At 35.7% G+C, this 23,824-nt stretch overlaps 2 protein-coding genes across 2 annotated transcripts in view; both read left to right on the forward strand.

The window, feature by feature from the left end:
- The first annotated feature begins 10,912 nt into the window (after window positions 1-10,912).
- The window catches only part of LOC132700381 (uncharacterized), a 98,517-nt gene continuing 85,605 nt past the window's right edge, over window positions 10,913-23,824 (forward strand). Inside the window, exon 1 of the mRNA XM_060667653.1 lies at window positions 10,913-11,473. The gene's annotated coding sequence lies outside the window, so the exon portion shown is untranslated. The remainder of the gene's footprint in view (window positions 11,474-23,824) is intronic.
- On the forward strand, window positions 17,665-18,810 carry LOC132700921 (uncharacterized). Its single transcript, XM_060668515.1, has one exon. The coding sequence runs from the start codon at window positions 17,665-17,667 to the stop codon at window positions 18,808-18,810; it is 1,146 nt and encodes a 381-aa protein (XP_060524498.1).

Consider the following 23,824-nt stretch of genomic DNA (forward strand, 5'->3'; position numbering starts at 1 on the left):
TATAGTACACGATGCGTTGATAAACTTCTTCAGTTAGCCGTTTGTTAAACACTCGCTCCGCTCGTGACAAAAACTCTTGACTAAGACTAAAGTGTCTCTTATCAAACTTGTTGCATAATGTACTTTTTCTACTCCGGTCTGTAAAATACCTAATTACGCACCAATCTAGTCAGTTTGGTTTCCTACGAATCCGAGCCACTTCGGACATTTCCGGGATTTTACTGCACGGATTTGGGTGCAATCGGATGTTTTCGGAGATATTTCCCACGCTTTGAATTTTGACGTTTGCTAATTCTGACGGTCATGTCAGTTGTTTTGCGAAAATATACCCGAAAACTAACGGTCGTAGAAAAATTATAGTTATCAACACGTTCGGTAAACTTTTTAACTCAATCGTTTATTAAACACTCGCTCCGCTGCCGTCCGCTCGTGTCAAATGCCGTTTACCGCACGTGTTGCATAATATACAATATATTATTTTCTACTCCCGTCTATAAAATACCTAATTACTAGTGACGTGCCGAGTACGGTTTGATTCGAGTCAGACTCGATTCCAGCTTTGTACTCGCCTACTCGAATACCACTTTATTTTGATTCGAGTACGCCGGACTCGATTCAGGTACTCGAATCAGAAAGAATCGATTCGTACTCGCAAGCTCGGTTCTATTCATACGAGTCCAACTGACTAGAGAGTTTAGTATTTGAGTTTGGTCAACTCGATCGTATTAAATATAATAATAATATATAAATAAATAGTTTACTTAAGCAATGAAGTGGCCCGGCGGGCAAGTTTGAACCTGCAACTTTTTGTTTTGATTTCTTTGATTTGTGTTAGTTAGCAGTTATTGTGAGTACTGAGTATTTCAGAGTGACTTTATTTAATTGTTTATTAATACTAACTGTGATTTGACTGTAATTTAATTTACTATAGAATGGCGCCGAAAAAAACCTCAGTTGTGTGGAAGTATTTTGAGAAAGTGGACGGCAATAAAATAAAGTGCAAAAACTGTGATAAAGATTTCAAAAACACAACTAATTTGTTAAAGCACGTAAAAAACCCTCATCGTATTATTTACTCGACTGAGATTGACAATTCTTCAATTATCTCCTCTGCTCAAAGTGATTCCGATTTATTAAGTGTAGCTTCTGGTTCTGGCGATGGAACATGAGTTCACGAGGACAAGAACTCCAATCTATCCCAGTTGACAGACGGCGAGACACCACCAGCACCACCACCACGTAAACGGCAACTTCAGATGACGTTTCCGTCTAAGCAAGCTCTGAAGATGAACTCTAAAAATGTGGATAAAGCGTTATTGAGAATGGTGTGTGTTGATTTTCAGCCGCTTCAAGTCGTTGAGAACACAAGTTTTCAAGAGTATACTCGTGCGCTTAACCCTAATTATGAGCTACCTTCGCGAAAGATTCTTTCGGAAAAATTAATTCCGGAGCAATATTCTTTGGCAAGAAAGGCTACGCAAGGGATGCTTAAAGTAACAGATTACATTGCTTTGACAACAGACTTCTGGACCTCCGATAGCAGCAAAAGCTACATGACCCTGACAATTCATTTCATTTCTGATGGCAAGTCTGAAACTTTAACGTTATCCACCAGGGAAGTTAAGGATGCCCATACGTCAGAAAATTTAGCTCGAGAAATGAAAGAAATATGGGAAACCGAACACTGTTGTGTAGCTCATACATTGAACTTGGTGGTTCAGGATACCATCAAAAACAATGAACTGTTAATTCAATTGATTGAAAAGTGCCCAGCAATAGTAGCCTATTTCAAAAGAAGCAATAATGCTGCGTATAAATTAAAACCCTTAAAACTAAATCAAGATGTCCGGACAAGATGGATTCAGTGTATTATATGCTCGAACGCCTCGATAAGGTCAAGATACCTCTTTCTGCTGCAATTTCTTCATTACCTAGCTGTCCGGATAACCTTAACGCGGACGAATGGATCGAGGTGCACGAGTGCCTTTCTTTTAAAATCTGTGGAACAAATGACGGGTATTATATCTGGCGAGCAATATCCAACGTTATCCTGCATCATACCTCTTATTCGAGAAGTACAAACGGCACTAAGAAGTTCCAGTTCCAATTCGGATGTCGCCAGCAGGTTAAACATAAAATTACTGGATGTTTTCGATAGAAGATTTGGCGGTCATGAGATCAATAAAACTGTTGCTGAAGCAACATTCATGGATCCAAGATTTAAAAAAGCTGGTTTTGGCGTGGAGACCAATGCAGATAATGCTCAAAAATTTGTTATTGACGAGTTGATGATGTTGGAAACACAGGAATATCAAGCTCAATTCAAGGTACCTAATAGATCTCCACTGTCATCTACCTCACGTCTCGAAACACGTACAACTTCATCTTCAGATTCCCAGCAGATAACTTCAGAGAGGACTGGCGAGAATGTATGGGAGCATCTCGATAAAAAGGTATTGGAATTTTCGAGCATGGAAAACCCCACAACATCAGCAATCATCAAGGTGAAACAGTACGTAGAGTATTTGGATAGAAAAGCCAATCCACTTACATTTTGGGAACTTCGCAAAATCACCAACAGCGGTCTTTATAAAATTGCTTTAAAGTATTTATGCATTCCAGCCACTTCCGTTCCTTCGGAACGAGTTTTCTCTAAGGCTGGACTTTTATGCAACCAACGCCGCAATAGACTGGAGCCCAAGAAGGTTGACTAAATACTGTTTCTGAACAGTTATTTCAAATAACTTTCATTTTCTTATATCTATTTTTTTTCATATTCATTTAGTTTTGTACTGTATTTTGGGTTCGGTTTAGGTAGTTTAGGTGGATACCTTACCAAACTTTGTATTCTAAGCTATTGAGTTTGGGCGCCTACTTAATGTAAAGTTAAAAAAAAATTGATTATAATGCTTACTATATCTAGCATTAAAAGAATTGTTTAAAGCTGTATCAAATTAATAGAATATTATCTAGACTTTAAGTTGAGAATTTTTTTAATTATTTTCTATGTTTTTCTAAATTATCTCCTTAGAATTCCTATGCTCTTTGTTTTTATTTAATGTTTATAATTATCTTTCATTAAAAATATTGATTTACCCTTTATTATTGTGTCAATGCTTAACCATCTGGACTAGAATTTCCAGACTCGAATTTTAAACTCGAATTTCCAGACTCGAGTTACTAGACTCTAGTCCGCCCGAACTCGAGTCATATTCGAATACTAAACATAGAATCAGGGAATCGAGTCATGATTCGAGTACCATATAAACTGACTCGAGTCGACTCGATTCACCGAAACAGCGACTCGGCACAATTCTACTAATTACACACCGATCTATCGTGCGGGAAGCGTCAGTTTCGTTTCCCACGGATCCGAGCGACGTTTCTGCGATTTTACCGTACGGGTTTTGTTAGCAATGGGATGTTTTCGGAGATATTTCCCAAGCCTTGAATTTTGACGTTTGTCAATTTTGACGGCCATGTCGGTAATTTTATTCGTGATGTTTTGCGAAATTGTACATAGAAAAAGTATAGTATGCAACACGTTCGGTAAACTTTTTAAGTCACTCATTTATTAAACACTCGCTCCGCTCGTGTCAAATAAACTCGTGTTGCATAATATACTATTTTATACACTTATTACACACGATTTTCTAGTTCCCACAGGTCCAAAAACTGTATAGGTAATTTCATTATTTGGGGAAATCAAAAATAAGTTTAAGTGAAGACATGTTATTTTTAAAAATTCAATTAATATTTTGTTAATATTTTGATGCCTGCAAGTTATGTATGGAAAAAATAGATGACAGGGGAATCAAAAAACCAATTAAAATTAAATCGAGAGATACTATGGAATGAAACCAAATAAAATAATAAAATAATTATGAGGTACGGTTTTCGGGAGCTTCCTAGATCTTTCGATTTTTAAGATACCTTTTTGAAAATTTTGCATTTTAAGGTATCATTCCTTATATGACTGATTATCAGGAATTGACTGCTGCATTCACAATAAATATACGGGATCAAGTCAAAGAGTTATCGGATGCTATACTACATTTTTTAATTGCGGCACTCTGCATACTATTTTTTATTTTGAATAAAAATCGTGAAAAGGTTTAAAAAATACTTTACTTACTTACTTACTTAAAAAAACAACCTCAAAATTCAGAATTTTCAAGAATTCACTTCATTTGCAAATCAGTGGCTAGTACTATAAACTTATATATTAAAAACCAGCAAATAAATACCAAAAACTTGGAAACAAGATATAAGGTTTTGCGTGGTATTCATAAAACAATTAAATATATGCATATGGTGTTTTTACACAAATCGTAGAATCAAGTACCGGGGGGTCAGCCCGTAGAGTTCTTGAGTTCGTTATTTTTGTCTATCCAAGCCATTATTGTAACTGTTTCTTATAGATGCAATATAAAATGTGCAATATTGAATATCTTAATTGTGACCTATTTAGAAAACTGAAGTTTTCATTACCATCAAACAATTTCTGAGGAAAAAAACTAGCAGTTGCTTTGCCAAGTGCATGCTACTGCTACTCTTAAAAAAATGCTTAAACGCTGAATTCTAAAGGCACCAAGAAGTGTCTTATGCATCAAACAAATAATATATCGGCGAGGCGAAGTGCTCATCTATGTTTTTCCCTTATTTTTATAAATATAAAATGGCAAAATCGTTTTATTAATTATTTGATCCAACAAGAACTTTATAATCTGACATTAACATTAAAAGGCGCGATAATTTCAAGTTGTTTTGACCTAGTTTAAATCCAGAGGTTTTAATTTTCTCAAAATAGTTTGTGGAAGTACGAGAAGTAAAGTCTGTTCATAGATATAAAAAAGTGACTCACTGATACGAATTAAGGAAAGTCCCGGGCAAGCTGTAAGAATGAAATATGGCCGAACAGGTCCGTATTTTGCTTAGAATTTAATTATTTGGTGTTTTGTTAGGAAAGATGATACTAAACAATATTTATTTATTTATTTATGTATTTATTTTTAAATCTAAAATAAAATTACAAATTATTATTATTACCTATTTAAATTCCTTAAAATTATTCACATAATATATCAGTATCACTATCGCTATCATCACCTGTTCTAATTATAATTTGTTCTATATTATTTGCAATATGGATATACAATTGTTCTGCTTTTTCCATATGTTTACCAGAATTTGCCCAACTTTGTGGAGGGATGTTAAAAACTTCGGTTTCTATAAGTTTGAGGATATTCGAGTTAACACGGGGAAAAACATTGTTACGACGAATGGCAGAGTTCAGTTGGTGCCAAACATGTTCAATGGGATTAAATATACAGTGGTAAGCGTAAGTCTTAAAACTGTATGCCCTAGATTTTTTGCATAATTATCATTATTCTTTTTGGAGGTTCAAGCTTTGTAGAACCTCAATTAATTGCTTTTTGGTATAATCACACGAAGAAGGGCTTTTAGTGTGATAACTATTTTGTTTTTAAACCAACTTTCCAATAAATCAGCGGTGGTGTCTTCATGGTAATCCAGAGAAGAATCTTTAATATTTTTCGCAGACAGAGAAAGTCCATTTGGAATCCAACCAAACCAACCTCTTTTTGATGGCGCGTTTGTTTTACACTTATCAGTTGAGTCAACCCAACTTTTTTCCGTGGTATCATAAGTGTCGAACCAGGTTTCATTGGCCTTTGTTGTTCTCTGTAAATCCTAATTTTTTCTAGATATTCCAGTCGCCATTTCCGAATTCTAAAAGATTCCATTAAAACTTACCTTTTGTCAATTTTTTTTTAAATCTAAAATCCATGTGTTGAATATGCTTCCATAAGGGAGTTCTGCCACATTTAACACCGGTTTCATCTTTTTCAAGCCTCCTAATTAAGACATCTAATGTAGGCAAGTTTGTTTTTTTCATCGCTGAAATCGGATTATTCACAATTTTCCATACAGTTGATGTTGGAATTTTCGTCAATGTGGCCGTTTCTTCTAAAGATGTTTGCTTGCTGGCACCACGTTCAATGAGAGTCAAATAAACATTGTTTATAACTTCCTTAATCTCAATAGAATAGTGTTTTCTTCATTTGGGCGGGAGCATCTCCTGAGATACACTAGACTCGCATATATTTTGCATAAATCGCACACGATTCGACACACGCTGTATTACACACGATTAGAATGATTACTAATAAACTTAAACTAAGTAGTATACCAAACCAAAGAATATTAAACACAGGTAGGTATAAAATTATTTTCTCTTACGGACCACAATTTTAGCTGAATTTAAATTCCGCAACCTTAGGTAATAATCTTGTTGCATTGTATGTTAATGACCACCCTTGGATAATCCCATTCAAATTGGTCTCTTTCTTATATCTATGAACAGACCATACCCAGACAGTTTCGAGAGTACGGTTACGTACGGTACCTGACAAGTAGCTGATTAAAGACCAACGCAGTGGCGTCTAAGTTTGAAGCACACTAATGAAGCAATAATCGGGCTGAATCGGCTAGTAAGTTATGCACATATTTCGAAAATTTTATTATTTAATTAATAAGTTACAGAAATATGTATAGGAAGGATAAAATAGACTGAGCTGACAGTTGATCTAGAAAAATTTGATCATATATTACAGGTAAGCCCCATTATAATAAGTTGTAATATTAACTACATTTTTAATGTATAGGGTGGGCCAAAGAAGTTGCTTTCTTATGGAAACATATCTTATTTGAAGACAGAAAATTTTCGAGTCCCCGCTTTCTGAAACTCGAATTTTTTGAAAACTTGCTGGTTCACTAGATGGCGTTTGTAAAAAATACCATTTAAACTTTCTGTTAAAAAAATGTTTTTGGCAACTTTTTATGCGGAATATCAGGGTGTTTCGTTTACGCTTTATAGACAAACTTAAAATTATCTGATGAACGATACCTATATTCGTACCTATGTAGAAAGAATTACCCCTTAACGATATAGCTCAGATTGTTATATACAAAGCTTTAAGATCGCTGAAAAAATACCTCTGCATCGCAATTACAGTATAGGAATAGCACAAAAATTAATTTAATAATATTTCCTTAAAATTATTAATAATGTAATAACAAGCTATTAAAATATTAAGTGTTCGAACTGCAATGTTATCCAACCAACTGTTGACAGTATTAATAAGTTTGAAAGTGGTTAAAGTCTCAAAATCCCTTCGAACTGCAGCTTCCGGTTGTAATTCTCTACATGTAAGAACTTTGATATTTCAGTAGTCAGAGAGAGACAAATTGTAAGATCTGGCCGTTTATCTTTCCATCTTGCCAAATTAATTATTTAAAAAAATAGCTGAAAAGGTAATGTTAATAAGCTCTCTTCAAATCTGTAAAAATATAAAGGGTGTCTCATAAGAAATTTTAGTTTTGTGTCAAAAGTGGGTAAACGGAACAACCTTTATAAATACTTTTAAGATTTTAGAATTACGCATAAAAGGTTGCTGAAGAAATGCATTTTCAAATTTAAATTGTTTTTAAAATTAAAATAGTTGCGTAGCATTTTTAATTTCCAAATTTTTTACAAACACTTAATTAGCGTCCAAAATTCGAGCCCCAAAAACTGGAGTTTCGAATAAAATGTGTGTTCCCATAATAAAACTTGTTTGGCCCACTCTGTGTAAAAATTGTTGCTGTTATTATGACAGATATTAATATTACTAAAATAGCTTTAAATGACATACATGCATCTTAGTGTTTTGGTTAGTACATGTGAAAAAAGATATGTTGTAAACCCTACATTTTATTTTCTTCTTATTTACATGTTATTTTTTGACTACAATTTCGAATACATACAATTTTTACCAAAAATGAAACCAAATAAAATAATAATAATTTTCTTCTAGCCTTTTAAGAGGTACGAGGTATGAGATGCGGTTTTCGGGATTTTCCTAGCCTTTTCGATTTTTGAGTTATGGAGCTTTTTGAAAATTATATATTTTAAGATCCCTCTGTATCGTTCCTTATATGGCTGTTTGCCTGGGATTGAGTGCTGCATCCAAAAAAATATATACATGGTCAAGTCAATCAGTTATCCGATCCTATAATATTTTTTCATTGTGACATGGCGATACTATTTTTTTATTTTGAACGAACAAACTCAAAATTCAGCGTGTTCAATTTACTTCATTTGTAAATCAGTGACTATTTCTATAAATATGTATTGAAGACAAGGGAATACCAAAAACTTGGCAGAATTATCAGTTTTTCTATTTTGAATTTTTTGAATTAATTTCATGCAAATATTTCCTATGTTTTCGCCTTAGTCTCCATCGTAATGACGTTTTAAAGGTTTTCTTTATTGGTAGAGTTCTTTTTTAATAACCGCAGGGTACCTTCGTTGTAGTTCTATTTTAGCTATTTTCGTGGAGTCGATCCCGTACCTATTCGGTATAAGTGATGAATTTTACCAACAAACTAATCCACGATATTTGTCCGCAAACAACTAGCTAAAATTTTACGAATTTACCGCTTAGAAAAATAATTATTATGCTCATCATATTAAATTTATGGGTTACAGATAAAATGAGAAGAATTGAACAAGAAAGTAAGTTTTGCCCGATTGGTCATTTTACCTTTTCAATGGATGCATACAATTTTGTAGTTTTGTTGTCATATTAAAAATTTCTGTCAACCTCCCAGTTAAAAGGCAAATTAAATCTGAAGGTTCTGAGCTTGAAAGCATATCTAAAATTTAATTCATTTTGTAATTTCTGAATCAAACAAATTTAACATCATACTGTATACTTAAATAAAGTATATCTTTACCCTTCGTTGTACCTCAGCCTATCAAAACAATAACCAATAAATTTGAATTCGTTCCTAACGAAAACTGGTTTCGGCGATTCCAGAATCTGTTGAACATACCCCGAATGAGTTCAAAATGTACTATGCGTCTTCCTCGCACAATTTTTAATCCAGAGTGATAATTATTTACACCTCGAACAGCTAGTACTACTACTACTAATGCGCATGCGATAGTATCCCAAATGCCTTCGTAATATTAGCAGATTATTGCATTTAAATATGTCTTCTTAATTTTAGCAGTCACTCCGAAAGTGCCTGCCAAACTTTTACAAGCATCATTTAATCTTAAATTTATAAACAAGCTCTACCACCACTCCATTTTTTTAGGGAACACTTGGCCATTTCGCGCACATAAGTTTAAACAATTTTCTAATTCACAAACTTAAGCTAAACAAATGAATTAGCGCGAACATTAACGACTCAGTGAGTCGTGTTAATGCGCCGTATTCGTCAGTTTACCGCCTCCAAAAGCGAATCGCTACGAACACACGCATAGCGTGGTTTAAGAATTAATTTTAAACGAATAGGTCTATACACACCATGCATAAATTGCTGACTAGCTTACGAATTGCGAACACATGCAAAGTCTGTAGCTTCCTTAACAGATTGAACAAATCAAAACGTATGATGGTTTAAACAAATTATCTTTCATATTTCGCATTATTGAAAGAAGAGCAACTTTAAAAGAGGCTATTCAAAATTGCAAAAATCCGACATGGCCCCATAATAAAGTGTTCCTGCATGCGGCAGTAACATTTTCAGGAAAAGGATAAAACAATTAACATTTATCAGAATCATATCCTGAAAAAATAGTAAACTTTTGATATTTAGGATTTTGTTGGTATGAATAAAGGTTAACTGCTTAACGCTTTGTTTCAACAGATAAATGAGCTTTTTTGAATTCATGAGAACAATGGTATTTGTTGACCAAAACTCATAGGTACAGTCTGTGTCACATTATACAGTCTTGGTTTTTGACTCCAATTATTGAAATAACCTGCTGAGGGTAATAAACCACCTTAGCAATATTATATGTCAGACCATCAGGTACGGACTTTAAAAATGTAAGGACTAAATGTAGAAAATACGTTGCCGCTAATTATATACAAATTATCAATATTTCCTTAAACACTTCTGTTTCCTTCTCGTAGCCGTTATTAAGATTAATTGCAATAGGCTCTATGGTATTTTGTTTGCAAATGCAAAATTTTCACAATTTGTTTTGTATAAAATGACAATGATTACGATCCGGCAGAACAGAAACATCTATTCGTAAGAAGCTTTCTCGAAACGTACGGTAAACCCATGTATTTAACACAGCCACTGATATCAAGCGATACGTGGTCGATCTTTATCTGACTCACCCCTGTCTTGTCCGTTACCTATGAATAAATTATTGGTTCTTGGGTTTGCTCAATCACAATAGGTAATATCTTTTTGGGGGAGGCTTAGTCAAAAGTCATCAAGTTACAATTCGAGACAGACCCATACCTCTACAATCTTTGATTTCCACTGGAACTAATATAATAGTATATCATGCAACATGTGTGGTAAACGACATTTGTTGGTCAATTCTGACAGTCATGCCAGTGACTGTATTCGTGTTGTTTTGCAAAAAAGTACTCAAAATCTACCGGTCTTAGAAAAAGTATAGTATGCAAAATGTTTGGTAAAATTTTTGACTTACTCGTGTATTAAACATTCGCTCCGCTACCCACTGCTCGTGCCAGATAAACTTATGACTCAAACGCCATTTACCACACTTGTTTCATAATATACATTTTTTTTTTGTTTCTTATATATTGTTCATAGTCTGAATATTAAATATCCAAAAGTATCAAAGATAATCTAATTTACTCTCACTAACCAACTGAGTAACCAAAACTAATTTGGAACTTCATAAATTAAATTAAAAAAATCGATTTGCAAAATAGTCAAGTATATTAATAAATTTTGTAAGTTTGGCAACGAGGAGACCGAATCAGATCGGGAACATCCGACGAGCCCCACCACTTGGTGCGCTTAAATTGTACCCCGCCACGGCGCGCACCCATTATTCGTGTCCGAGGTTGTAGAGGTGTCGGTGCTGTCTCCGTTCTCTCTGCCTTCGAACCGTGTCCCTACCCATTGTCTGCATTAACAACAATTAATTCAATTCAACCCCAACCGAAAACCTACTTGCGAGACGTATAAGTGCACTTTCAAAGGAACGTGTGCGTCGATAAAGTGATTTTAATGATGTAGTGATTTGGATTTTGCTTACTGCGATGCAAGTGCTTTACGCGTAGTGCCCTCGCCCAGCGGAAAGTTTAAAAATACGGAGATGAAGCGCGCCGCGCTCCGCAAGATCGTGTTTATGAAACTTGCTATTTTCGTGTCTTGACTGCCACGTAGTGGTGCGTTTTGCTTCGTTATTTATTTTCGAGCCAAGTGTAACGACATTTCGCATCAATTATATTGTGATCTTTGTTTCGGTCTTCCGCAATTTCGTTTCGCCACAACTTCTTGAATGACTGCTGCGATTCATTGTTTACTGTTGGTTTTTAAGTGTATTGTGAAATTTACTCACGTTGGATACCCTAATATTTAGCGATATATTTTTGGATTAATTGACTTTTAATGAATAACGGCAAAGGTAAGTTCGACGTTTTTATTGATAGTTGCTTGTCGAATTAAACTGTTGCGAAGTTAATCGACAAATAATACAAGTACGACCTGTTGCCACGCCGATGCAAAGGGATAACAATTTATTTATTTTTTGAATAAGAACTGAATCCAAACAAGTTACTATGTTTAAACCTTTGCGAAATAATTTACATATTCTTTTAACCAGTTTGATCCGACGTTTGAGAGTGTTTCTATCATATCGTTGGGAAACAGGTTCAATTTCATTTTATTGGAATTACTTAATACAACAATATGTGCATTACATATTTTCCATGCTCCCTTTAAAATTTAATTTAATCGATTTGATAGTATTTAGGTGTGGACATTTTGTGCTTTAATTCAGTTTAATTATTTCAAAGTTGTTAGGTACCGATCTTGTTACCTGATTTTGGTGGAAGTAAAACAGGTAGGTCCCTAGGAATTGACACACATCTATTATGTATTTATTATTTACATACGTACATACATATTTCGTACGTTTATTAAGCACAAAAGTACGCCCATTGACTTTCCAGGTAAAATAAGTTATTTGATTTTTAGTACTCTCCTTTATTGAGTTTGAAAGTGGAAATGTAATCAAAAAATAATTGACCTTGCAAGTTGACAATAAGTAAAAATGTTTTAGAACTCCCCTTAGGCGTGTAGTTCTTGTTTATAGATTTTCCAGATTGACATTAAGAAGTTTAGTTATAAATTCGGGAGTTCTAGAATCATATCTAATGGTGAAAAACAAATTGTTTTGATAAACTGTCATTTTTGTATTGTTTGCAAAATAACAGCTTTGTTAAAAATTTATTTGTTATACTACGTAGGAATTGAATTTAATATTATTGTCAACGATTATTTCAAATTGTGTGATTGGGTATTGGGTATAGCCGGGTATATCAGAATGATTGCGAGACGCATAGAGAGATGCTTCTGATGAAATTAAACGGCAGAAAGATCAATGCATCTGCCTAATTGGTAAACAAATTAAATCGGAATCAAAGTTTACCACAAATTTGTAAATGAAAATGTTTGTAGTTAAATTGTGTAAATATTTAGCATAGTCATATTTATAAATTTGTTAAATAATAAGCTTTTGAAAAAACTTGTTTGATGCTTATATACCGCTATATACTATGTAAGGTTAAAGAAAAACACTTTTAAAAAATGACTGCAATATTTAAAATAGATACCTACGCGTTATGTAAATGAAGATTAGACGAATTTACTATAATAGCAATTGTTACAGCCCTGACATTGAACAGCCTAGATTGATGTCTCATTCGTGTTTCGAATACCCGAGCTAAATAAGATGTCCTATCGAACAACAGCCATGAGCAACTTTATTGAAAGAGTATTCGCTGGATTAAAGATTAAATTACATATCTGACGGTTGTACTACTGTTACACTCTTTATTGGAAAACTGGACCGTGTGGTAGGAGATTCAATTTCGTATTTATCAGTAGATTAGCACATTAGAAATTCGTTCTTTGTATGGGTATTCCAACGTATGGGGTCTGTTTCAGTTTTAATAATACAATAATATTTTGTCTCTGGCTATAATCTTTATTAATGTTAGATAAATTTGCCTATTGGTCGTGATTATATATATTTTTTATAATGCTTTTGGATCTGGTGGTCTTCTGATGGTTGTCACCTCAAAAATATCTCATTCGTTATTCTGTGTAGGATTTTATTATCGTAAAGGAAGTTAAGAAGGAGGGCGACGACCTTATGCGTGTTAAGTTCCACCGTCTCGAGCTATCCTGCCGATTCGCAAGCCTCATGTCAGGTCTGGCTGTTGGCTCTGTCCGAGGCTCTGCCCTTCTTTGTGGTATACTGATATCGAGTGTGTCATGTATTTATTTCTTATTGGCAAACCACCTAAACACAATTAGTAGCTTATGTGTGATATATAAGAAGTAAACCTTGCCTATATACTGATAATACAGGAACTTATGAGGCAACTATAATCAAAATTGAGGAAGTCCATTAAATATGCGCATGCGCGAGATTTAAAATCGCACACTTTGTTGCAATCAACAACCAACTTGGCCGCTGAAAGATCGTCAATAGGTTTGGGTGGCAATATGTCCAAATAATATTAAATAATTTTAAAAATACAATGAAATTTATATTTATTTATTTATTGGTGCGTTACGTCGCCGTCGCATCGTTCCGAGAACTAAATGGAGTCGATATTGCTATTGGGATTTCCCGAATCGCTATGTATCGTATTCGGGTATTTCTTGAAGAGGGTTGTAAAATTGGACATCACAAACGCATATTAATTTATTATAAAATACATATTATTAAATAATGATAGATAACACTCTACAATTGCAAGATGTTATTTGAAACATTTTCATCGAATTTGGATAGTCAGCACTAGTCATGAGGTAGGTGAGTAAATATATATCGAATATATCCAAAGGAGACCGGTCTTTAATAAAATGTTAAAAAAATTGAGGTTTTAGTGTTGGTTGTGTTGTAGTTTTGGCTTTCGTTTTGCTGACTTTTGCCGGATTTATTTGATTCCGGATTTATTTATTTTTTGCATACTTTCCGAAGCTTGTTTTTCTGCAAATCCGGCCTATTCGTTGAAATAAAATTTCGAATGTATCTTTATTTTATAGTGTACCGTGAGCCCAGATTCTTCATTTCATCATTCAATCATTTCGTTTTAACTAAACACCGGCGTGCAGGATAAGAACCTGTGAGTCAGTGCATTTAAGGGTGACAAGTGACAGGGAACACGTAAATACCAATTTCGGGGAAGGGGACGTTCACCCTCGTTTGTTGCGCCTTGTATAGTCTGCCGATCAATATTCGGGGGGTCGCTCATAGCTGAACGAAATAAAGTATCGGGTAACAGAACCGCATCACGCGCTCTATACGCGTTATTCGACTATTTAAAGCGATAATTGCCTTAATTTATTCATTCGGTAAATGATGAAAACGGGTAAATTTAATGTAAGACTTACCTTTGACCGACGCGATGTGTCGAAAACGGTCGCTCGCTTTACCGAGGCTCGGATGCTCCAGTGCACACATGCGAATCACTCGCATGTAGCTAATTGTGCGGAAAACTTGTTCTGTGCTTTTTTAATTGGTCAAGCATAACGGTCGAAGTGCCGTCGCAGCCGATATTGTTTTTTTTTTTTGGTACGTCCGCTTACGATGCGCAACATTAAATTGGAAGTGAAGTTATTACCATATACCAATTTGTGTAAATTACGTGTTCCGCCGTGTACTTAAAGAAAACTTTATGGTTCCAAAACGGGTGGAAAGGGAAAATCACATTCGTTCATCATGAACTGCGCCCATTAGCAGAAAATACTTATAATCAGAGAATGGAGATCTGTAATAGAACAAGATGAAGTTCAGTATCGCCGCAATTGCGCTGAACTTCCCCAGCGTGATAATCTGTACAAAAAATTCAACTTGATGACCTAACTAATTCGAGTGGTTTCTGTTTTTGGCCATGGGAGGTTTGAATTTGAAATGGTTTAAAGCGAAAGCCTCCACTTTTGATTGCCCAAACTCGGGACAGTTTTGAACTGTAGTTATTTGGTTGCCGAATACCTCAAAATTGTGTGAAAATATCAGCAGGATCAGGTAAATATTACTCACGTTAAGCAGGTGAAATCATCAAGAAAACTGTGTTGCTCAAACTATGTTGTTTTAAACTATGTTAACAATAAGTTCGAGTTTGACTAGCTATTTAACTCAACCTCTTGTTGGATTCGAAATAACAAATAATTTCCGCAGTTTTTAGCAGTTTGGGCTCGAGAAATCTTAATAGTTTCATAGGAAACCGGCAATTCATGAATGGGTTCCGTCAATTTTCTCCGATACCCCATTAAAAGAAAAAGTCTTTAAGGAAAGTAAGAGAAACATATTTTTGTGAGTTTGTTAAATAGTTCTTTGCTTAATTATCTAATTCTCTCCTGTATTTTATTTTGTAGCACATTTTCTACTAGATTTTATCATGTAATTATTATTACTGGATGCATATTTTCTTTTTCGTACCTTATCGAAATTGATTATGCGATTTTTTTCCCAACAATTCTGTCGAATGCCGAAAAAACAAAGTCGATTCTACGACCCATCCGTTTTTAATTCTCTTAAAGCTCGGAGATAGACAAGTTTTCGTTTTAGAAAAGTCGAGATATGCATAATATTTTAATAAGCGTCGTCGTCAAAAACAAAACAAAAATGAAACTGTTTGCATTATTGGTAAGGCGCTTCCTGCACTCGTGGCTCGGATTTCAATGTTAGGAAATGTATTGCGTTTACGAGCAGGTCGTTAAAAATTAATTGCTTTATCGCGGCGAGCGCGAATTCCCGCATTCAGATAAGTGAAATTTTAAATTGAAACGCGTTAACCGATAAAAAAAAACTTGGAAAACGCGTATATACACTTGGATTCGATACGTTCGTCCCTTCATACAGAGATTTTTATCTAAAATAGGGATGGGCAACTAGTAGTTCGAGCTCATCAATATATGTAGACTTAGATCTGAGGTGGGTATATAGTGTTTCGAAAATCTGAAAATATTTTACTTGTGTGTATAGAATCTCTTCTATGCTATGCTACAGGATCTAATTTACATGACATTTGATCGGTGGTGCGATCTCACTAGCCAATTTTGGTTGGTCTGTTAAATTCGATCACAACCTTGTATTTTGTTAATCGCTTTGTATCGAATTAACCAAAAAAGTTAAACAAAGTTGATGATTTTGCAGCTTGGTGTGCTGCTGTGTATTGTAAAAACTAACAAAAAGTGGCCACAAAGTAATAAACTGCAGGTCTCTTATTCATTTTTTTATGTTCATCGAATGTCTTTAAAATACCCAATTCGAGAGGAATAGATGGTCAAGACCCAAAAAGGGCTTCTATCAATTTAATACAGGGTGTTAGGGAAATGACATCAAATAAACAAATGAGCCCAAGAGGGCGACTTGAGTTGCTCCCATATAAGCTATTAGATAATAAGTGACCTTACTACGGTATGCGCCGCAGACGGCACTTTGCGCCATTTTCGATACACTGAACGTCTTTTCTGAAAACATTTAATGAGGTCTAGGGATATTTTGAGAAAATACTGCCGTAAAAATGCCGATCTGTCAGCGGCCATATTGGATGTTGAATGTCGCAAGGTAATTGGTTAAAAACAGATTATAAATCCCTTGCATGCGCATGTTGAACCTTCTCATTTTTTTTATAGTTACTTCATAAGTTTCTGTGTTATCGGCATAGGCAGGGCTTCTCTGGTAGAGTTCTCCAAATCATATATACCGTTTTTACAACTTTTTATGGTCTTGATTTCGGAATGAGTTTTAGACCCGCCTGTTGTAAAGCGGAACCATCCTTTTCAGCACGTGTACCACAAGCCAGGGTAGTATTTAAAATGTTAGCCGACAAGAACTGTGCCGTGCAGACTATTGTATTTTAAGAGTAGGGATTTTTTTTTATTAAACTGTTATATTAATTCATATTAGTATGCTTTTTATAAATCTTTCTAAAACACTCCCTACTTCAGGTAGCTCGATTTCAAGTTGAATTTGCCCATTAGATAGGTGGATCTCCTAGATTAAAAACACATTAGAAAACTTAAACTGTTTTAAGTGTTTAACATAATAACTCTAAAATATTTTCCTAGGAAAGCAATACAAAATCTTATGTAGATAATTGATTTATAATGGATGTGTTCCCAGTTTGCTATTGATTGATTTGTGGGGGTTGGTGAAATCGGAATAATTCTGTCAGTTTTATGAAACGGTATTTTCTTAGCCGTCAAAGCTTTGGACTTATTTCTATTCCATCTTGTGTTTGTGATTAGTAATTACCAACTTGATAAATAAACATAGAGGGCATTAGCCGATCAAAGAGTGAAATTCTATCTAAATTGTTAACCTCGAACGATGTCGACCTGGTAGTCATTCAGGAAACTCATGCTGCAGATGAACAACAACTAAAAACCAGAGGAAAAATCCCCGGTTACGACCTTCTGTGAGCCACTTACCATCACGCTTATGGCAATGCCACATACGCTCGACGCAGCATTGAAAATGCCCATCTCATGTCCTGTAGCACACAGAACAACATTCACTCCGTTGTAACAAAGATTGGAGATATACATATAACAAACATTTACAAGCCTCCAAAAATGCTTTGGCCACCACAGGTTACAGACTTGCACCCACACCCAGCTGTCTACCTAGGAGACTTTAATAGCCACCACCAGGAATGGAAATATAGCAAAAACGACGAAAATGGAGATACTCTGGTGGGTTGGGCAGAGAGAAACCAACTTTTTCACGTTTTTGATGCTAAAGCCAAGGGCACCTACAGGTCCGTTGCGTGGAAGCAGGAATACACCCCTGATTTGTGCTTTGTGACAAGAGACCAGTACCATAAACCTGTACCAACTAGAAGAAAAGTGCTCGACAACTTCCCTCATAGCCAGCACAGACCCATTATTTACGAAATAGGTATCCAAGTTCCACTAATCACATCTGTCCCTCGACCACGCTGGAATTTTGGCAGAGCTAACTGGACCTCCTTTGCCATTGAGCTTGACAAGTGCCTCCGCTGGATTCCGCCGACGCACAAAAATTACGATAGGTTCATTGGTGCCGTCATCTCTTCTGCTAAGAAACATGTTCCAAGGGGCTATCGCAAAGAGTACGTTCCTGGTTGGAACGAAAATAGCGACCGTCTCTACCAACAATTCCTTGACAGCGGCGACGGTGAGATAGCAGATGAACTCCTCCACAGCCTGGACAAAGCTAGGAGGGATAAATGGACAAGCACAGTCGAGTCACTGGACTTCAAAAAATCGAGCCGCAAAGCGTCTCTTTTAAGAAAACTAGGAGATGACGGCCCAACTGCCCGCCCTAACACTGATATCCACCCAAATAAAGTCGCCTCCCACATAGTCAATACTTCAAGGGGGAAAAGCATCAAGCAATTCACGACTAACATTAACAAGCAGCTGAAGCACCTAAAACTGACCAGCCCGGAAGAATCAACATTCTCCTGCCCCTTTACTATAGAGGAAGTGAACACAGCAATCAAAGACACAAAGAGCGGCAAAGCACCTGGACTGGATGGCGTCCACCCAGAGTTCTTGATACACTGTGGAAAGTCAGCAAGAACATGGTTGTCGAATTTTTACACCAGTATATTACAATCAGGACAAATTCCAAAAAAGCTGAAACAAACCAACATAATTGCAATCCTAAAGCCTGGAAAAGCTGCCGACAAGCCAGAAAGCTACCGCCCGATTGCACTGCTGAATGCAATATATTAACTTCTTGAACGACTTGTTCTTAATAGAATCAACCCAGTACTGTCCTGCCACATCCCAATAGAGCAGGCAGGATTTCGACCAGGGCGCAGCACAACAGACCAAGTTTTAGCTCTTACAACTTACATAGAAGGTGGCTACCAAAGGAAACTGAAGACCTCAGTGGCATTTATAGACTTGACGGCAGCATACGACACGGTCTGGAAGGATGGTCTGCTCTTCAAATTGCTAAAAGTAATCCCATGCAAAACAATATATCGACTAATGAACAACATGCTTAGTAGTAGATGCTTCGCGGTCTCCATGGGAAGTGCAAAAAGCTCTAATAGGACCCTAAACAACGGACTTCCACAAGGATCTGTACTCGCCTACTACTTTATTTAACCTGTACATATCAGATATGCCACCTACCCAAAGTCAAAAATTCGGGTATGCGGATGATTGGGCAATTGCAACCAGGGACAAGTCAATGGAAACTACCGAGCGCGTACTCACAGAGGACCTTGCGACACTAGGGGACTTCTTTAGGTCGTGGCGACTTAAGCCGAATCCGAACAAGACAGAGGTATGCTGTTTCCACCTAAACACCAAAATGGCTCACAGGCAGCTCCAAGTCTGCTAACACACAACACCACCCCAAAATATCTGGGAGTGACTCTAGACAGAACACTGTCTTTTAAACAACACCTCCAAAATACAGCAGCCAAATTAAGAACTAGGAACAACATAATCCACAAATTATGCGGAACAACATGGGGTTCAAATGCTTCCACACTGCGATGCTCGGCCCTGGGGCTTGTCTACTCAACTGCTGAATACTGTGCGCCAGTGTGGCTGAATAGTGCTCACACAAGACTTGTTGACACACAATTAAACACAACAATGCGGTTAATATCTGGTACAATAAAATCCACTCCGACCCAATGGCTTCCGCTACTAAGTTTTATACCACCTCCAGAATTACGACGGCAAAATGCCTTACTGAAAACCTTCAAGAAGATACAGAACAACCCTAACCTGCCAATCCAGAATGAAATTGCTGATGCCAACCGCAATCGCTTGCGTTCGAGAAACCCGCCAACGAGAACAGCCGAAGAACTGAGGACAAACGACATCCAGTTAAACAATCAGTATAGCAACATACCACGGAAGGTCTGGTCCACTCTAAACAGAATAAGAACTGGGCATGGAAACTGTGCAGACTTCCGGTATAAATGTGACCAAATCCAAAGTCCCGAATGTGACTGTGGTGCAGAGAGGCAAACAATCCAGCACATTACAACCGAATGTCCTATAAGAAGATACGACGGTGATCCAGAGGACTTCCTGTACGCGACTCCAGCAACGATTGAATACATATATAATTTAGATATTAAATTGTGACTTAATTATGTACTGTGTATATTTATGCCATACGCTAAATAAATAAATAAAATAACCAACTTGATGTTATTCAATTGTTTTTCAACACTCAATGTGCCATTTTTATTGAGGTACCATATACATTTTATTATAACTTATCCGAGACAATTTATTAAATCCGTTAACTTTTAGCACTTGTATGCACGAAGTACCGGGTTCTGGAACGTCATTGTGAACTCTAACTAGATGGTTGATTCAGACTATCAGGCTAATAACCGCGGCACCTATCAAACAACGTTGGCAAATGTAACTTCACATAGTTATTAGGTTGGATGGCAAATCAGCGGCTATAATCTAAACTAAGGTACCCGAAACCCCCCAATTCACTTGCTGACATTTTAAAGTGACACAAATTGGGGAGTATAAACAAAATCCTGTCATAGTAGGCTTTAATTTTTAAACGTGATGGTCCTCCATCTCTGTCAAATGACACTAAACTCAGCACTTTCTACATACTGAAATGCCAAAAGCCATTTTGGAAATTGTCCCACCATAAGGTACGTTTTTGGGAGCAACAGCTCAGTCAGTCAGTTTATATTCACATAAATCGACAACGAAACGAAGAGCTTCTGACCGGGAAGTAATAAAACTTTTTCAGCAAGTAGTCTCAAACAGTTATATCAAGAAAAGAACAATAGACAGGGTGCACAGGGTATTACATTAAATATCACCCATATAAAAACCTAATTTGTTTTGAAAGCACTGGTTTCACCAAACAACAGCTAGCGGAGCAGTGTAATTTTGGTAATAGCTACTTTAATTTAGCAGACTTACTGCTTCGATTTTTAATCCGATTTTTTAGAGTAGCGAGTGAACAAGTACAGTTTTTAAACTATCATTGTCATTTACCTATTAACATTTGAAATCAGCAACTTTATTAAAAAAGTCCACAGTTTTAGTTTAGTTTTATTCATATCGATCGCAACGTGACGACACCGGATTGCGAACTAATTAAAACGGCACAAATTTGCGCGAAAATCAGTATTTCGCAATCGTGATAAATAATAAGCGTAAATTATTAACGAGGTCAGTATGATGAGTTGAAAAGTAGCGTGTGACACAGAAAAACTGCAACGTAATCGAACGGTTGAAATAAGCATCGCGCGGTCGGAATAAATTTTCGTATCGGAATGTTGCACCGGCAAATTATCGCTCGGTTAACAGTTTTCAAGAAAACGATCTTTATTTTTTATTCTTATTAAATGTTCGGTTCGGAAATCCACACACCGTCTCAAACGAAACAAGCGAACTAAACGAATTTTAGAATAGGTTGTTATATTAAATTTATGTAATATTGGTTGAAAATTACCTTTTGTAAAAATTGAGATTCGGTTAATGAGCCTGTTGTTTGTTATTTAATGATTTTTAATAATTCCTCGGAGAAGTAAATTTTATACAAAAAAATTGCCAAATTTTGTCCCATTCTCAAACACGGTGACTCTTCCGCAGTTGAACATTGCCGACCTATTTCGATTTTATGCACCTTTTCGCAAATATTGGAGATTGTATTACATAAATATATTTTTGCTCAGATTCGAAATAAACTCTCTACGCAGCAACATGGTTTTTATGCGACAAGATCATATATCACCAACTTTCGTTCCCTGTCTTCTTATGTCTGTGGCTCCCTGAACAAACAAGGTCAAGTTGGCGTTATATAAACTGACTTCCATAAAGCGATTGACCAGATAGATCATCACTTACTCATTGAATCTGGTGAACCGTCGACAGTTCGTTGAGATTGAGGGCTTTAGATCAGTTCCTTTTTTTCCAGCTTCTGGTGTGCCTCAAAGTTCTAACCTTGGACCACTTCTGTTCATTATATATATATATATATATATATATATATATATATATATATATATATATATATATATATATATATATATATATATATATATATATATATATATATATATATATATATATATATATATATATATATATATATATATATATATATATATATATATATATATATATATATATATATAAAGTGGACTTGATCATGGTCTTCTACTGAGAAGGTTTGCTCTACTGCCTCTGAGCGTACGCAGAGACTTGCAATCTGTATCATTTCTCTCCAAGTTAATTCATTTCGGAATCGATTGTCCCTTTCTTCTGGAACAATTACGTTTTCACGTGCCTCAGCTGGAAGGGAGACATCAATCAACTTTCTTATATCCATTTTCAAAACTCTATTTACGATATGTGTGTTACGTTCTACAAACAATCATCGCATTGTGATTTATATTATGATGGTCTCCAGGCGATACTTATGCAACTTCGATTGGCATCAGGTTATGCGTACTGACAAGTTTCATCCTTTTCTTTTTGCTTTCATTTTTTTCAGTTATAAGATTAGTTTTGACATCCTCAGTAAATATATCATCATATGATTTATATTTAATATTTCCTGTAATTATTATTATTATTAGTATTAATTATTTGGCCCCTACTAACGGACGTTTATGTCTGCTTGAAATATGCGCAGTCATGCAGAAGAACGTCACACGTTCAAAAAGCACGACGCACAAAATTTCTGTCGCTGGCAGAAACTTTGTGCGTCAACGCGCAGATTCGCCCGCACATCTCAATTTGTGGGTTGAAATTGCATTGTTTTGTAGAATTTAGGATTGTAGAACACTCTCGTGATTGATTGCGTTAATTGTTCTTGCCTTTAGGTATTCTTTATGCAGCACTTTATGTATTGTATTTTGATGATGACAGGGGGCAGGGTTTTACTTTTTGAGCATATTAACGCACGCCATTGCTGCCAACGCAACTTTTAGTTGACATCACCTGTACCCAGACCGAGTGTAAGTTTTTACATGCATGCGGACGTCCGCCTGTAGCATTAAGATTATTGGAAAATCTAGCAAAAAAAATATTTGGTATAAGTCAGTTTCTTCATACAAAGAAACGAGGTTAAAGATATTGCGTAAAAGGAAATATTGTAAATATAGAGAAATATTGGGGTAATACGAGGAAATACGGAGGAATCTAATGAAATATTTTCCTATGGAGAAATATTTATCCAAATTTTGGAAGGTGGTTTCCCCATCGATTTACAACGTGTAGGCAAAAAAATGTTGCGCTGTATTTCTTCTTAATAAAATCTCTGGCAACGTTATAACTTCTGGCAACGTTATAACTTCATGCGGACGTTAGCATTAATATTCGTGATAATAATAACTTCATACCAATTTTCGCAAACCCCATAAAACTTGACATTTTAAATTTTTATGCTGATTTAAGTGATCCTTTTAGTGAGATCAAAATTTGATCTTATTTCATTAAATGTGGCCACCAACCATATGGCGAAAACTACAGAACCTAGAAATTCAGTAAAAAAAATATATACTAAAATTGAAAAATGAAGGGACACCTAATCCACGAATTTGGATGGTGAAATTAGCATTTACCGGTGATTTAAAAAAAAAAAAAAAACGCGGAGCTGGAAATTTTTTTTCTTTAGTCGAACCTGTTCCATAAGTAAAGTGTTTAGAGAGTCATAGTTTCAACTTTCGCGCGACAAATTTATGAATAAAAAGGAGAGTGCATACGTCAATTTATACCGCGATCGTTTTGGAAA

This window comes from Cylas formicarius, unplaced genomic scaffold (assembly GCF_029955315.1).
Source record: "Cylas formicarius isolate icCylForm1 unplaced genomic scaffold, icCylForm1.1 PGA_scaffold_4__25_contigs__length_36172078, whole genome shotgun sequence".
In the NCBI taxonomy this organism is placed as follows: Eukaryota; Metazoa; Arthropoda; class Insecta; order Coleoptera; family Brentidae; genus Cylas; species Cylas formicarius.

Bases quoted from the DNA above. Each gene is read 5' to 3' on its own strand.
- LOC132700921 (XM_060668515.1), top strand. From the start codon at position 17,665: ATGCTTTGGCCACCACAGGTTACAGACTTGCACCCACACCCAGCTGTC.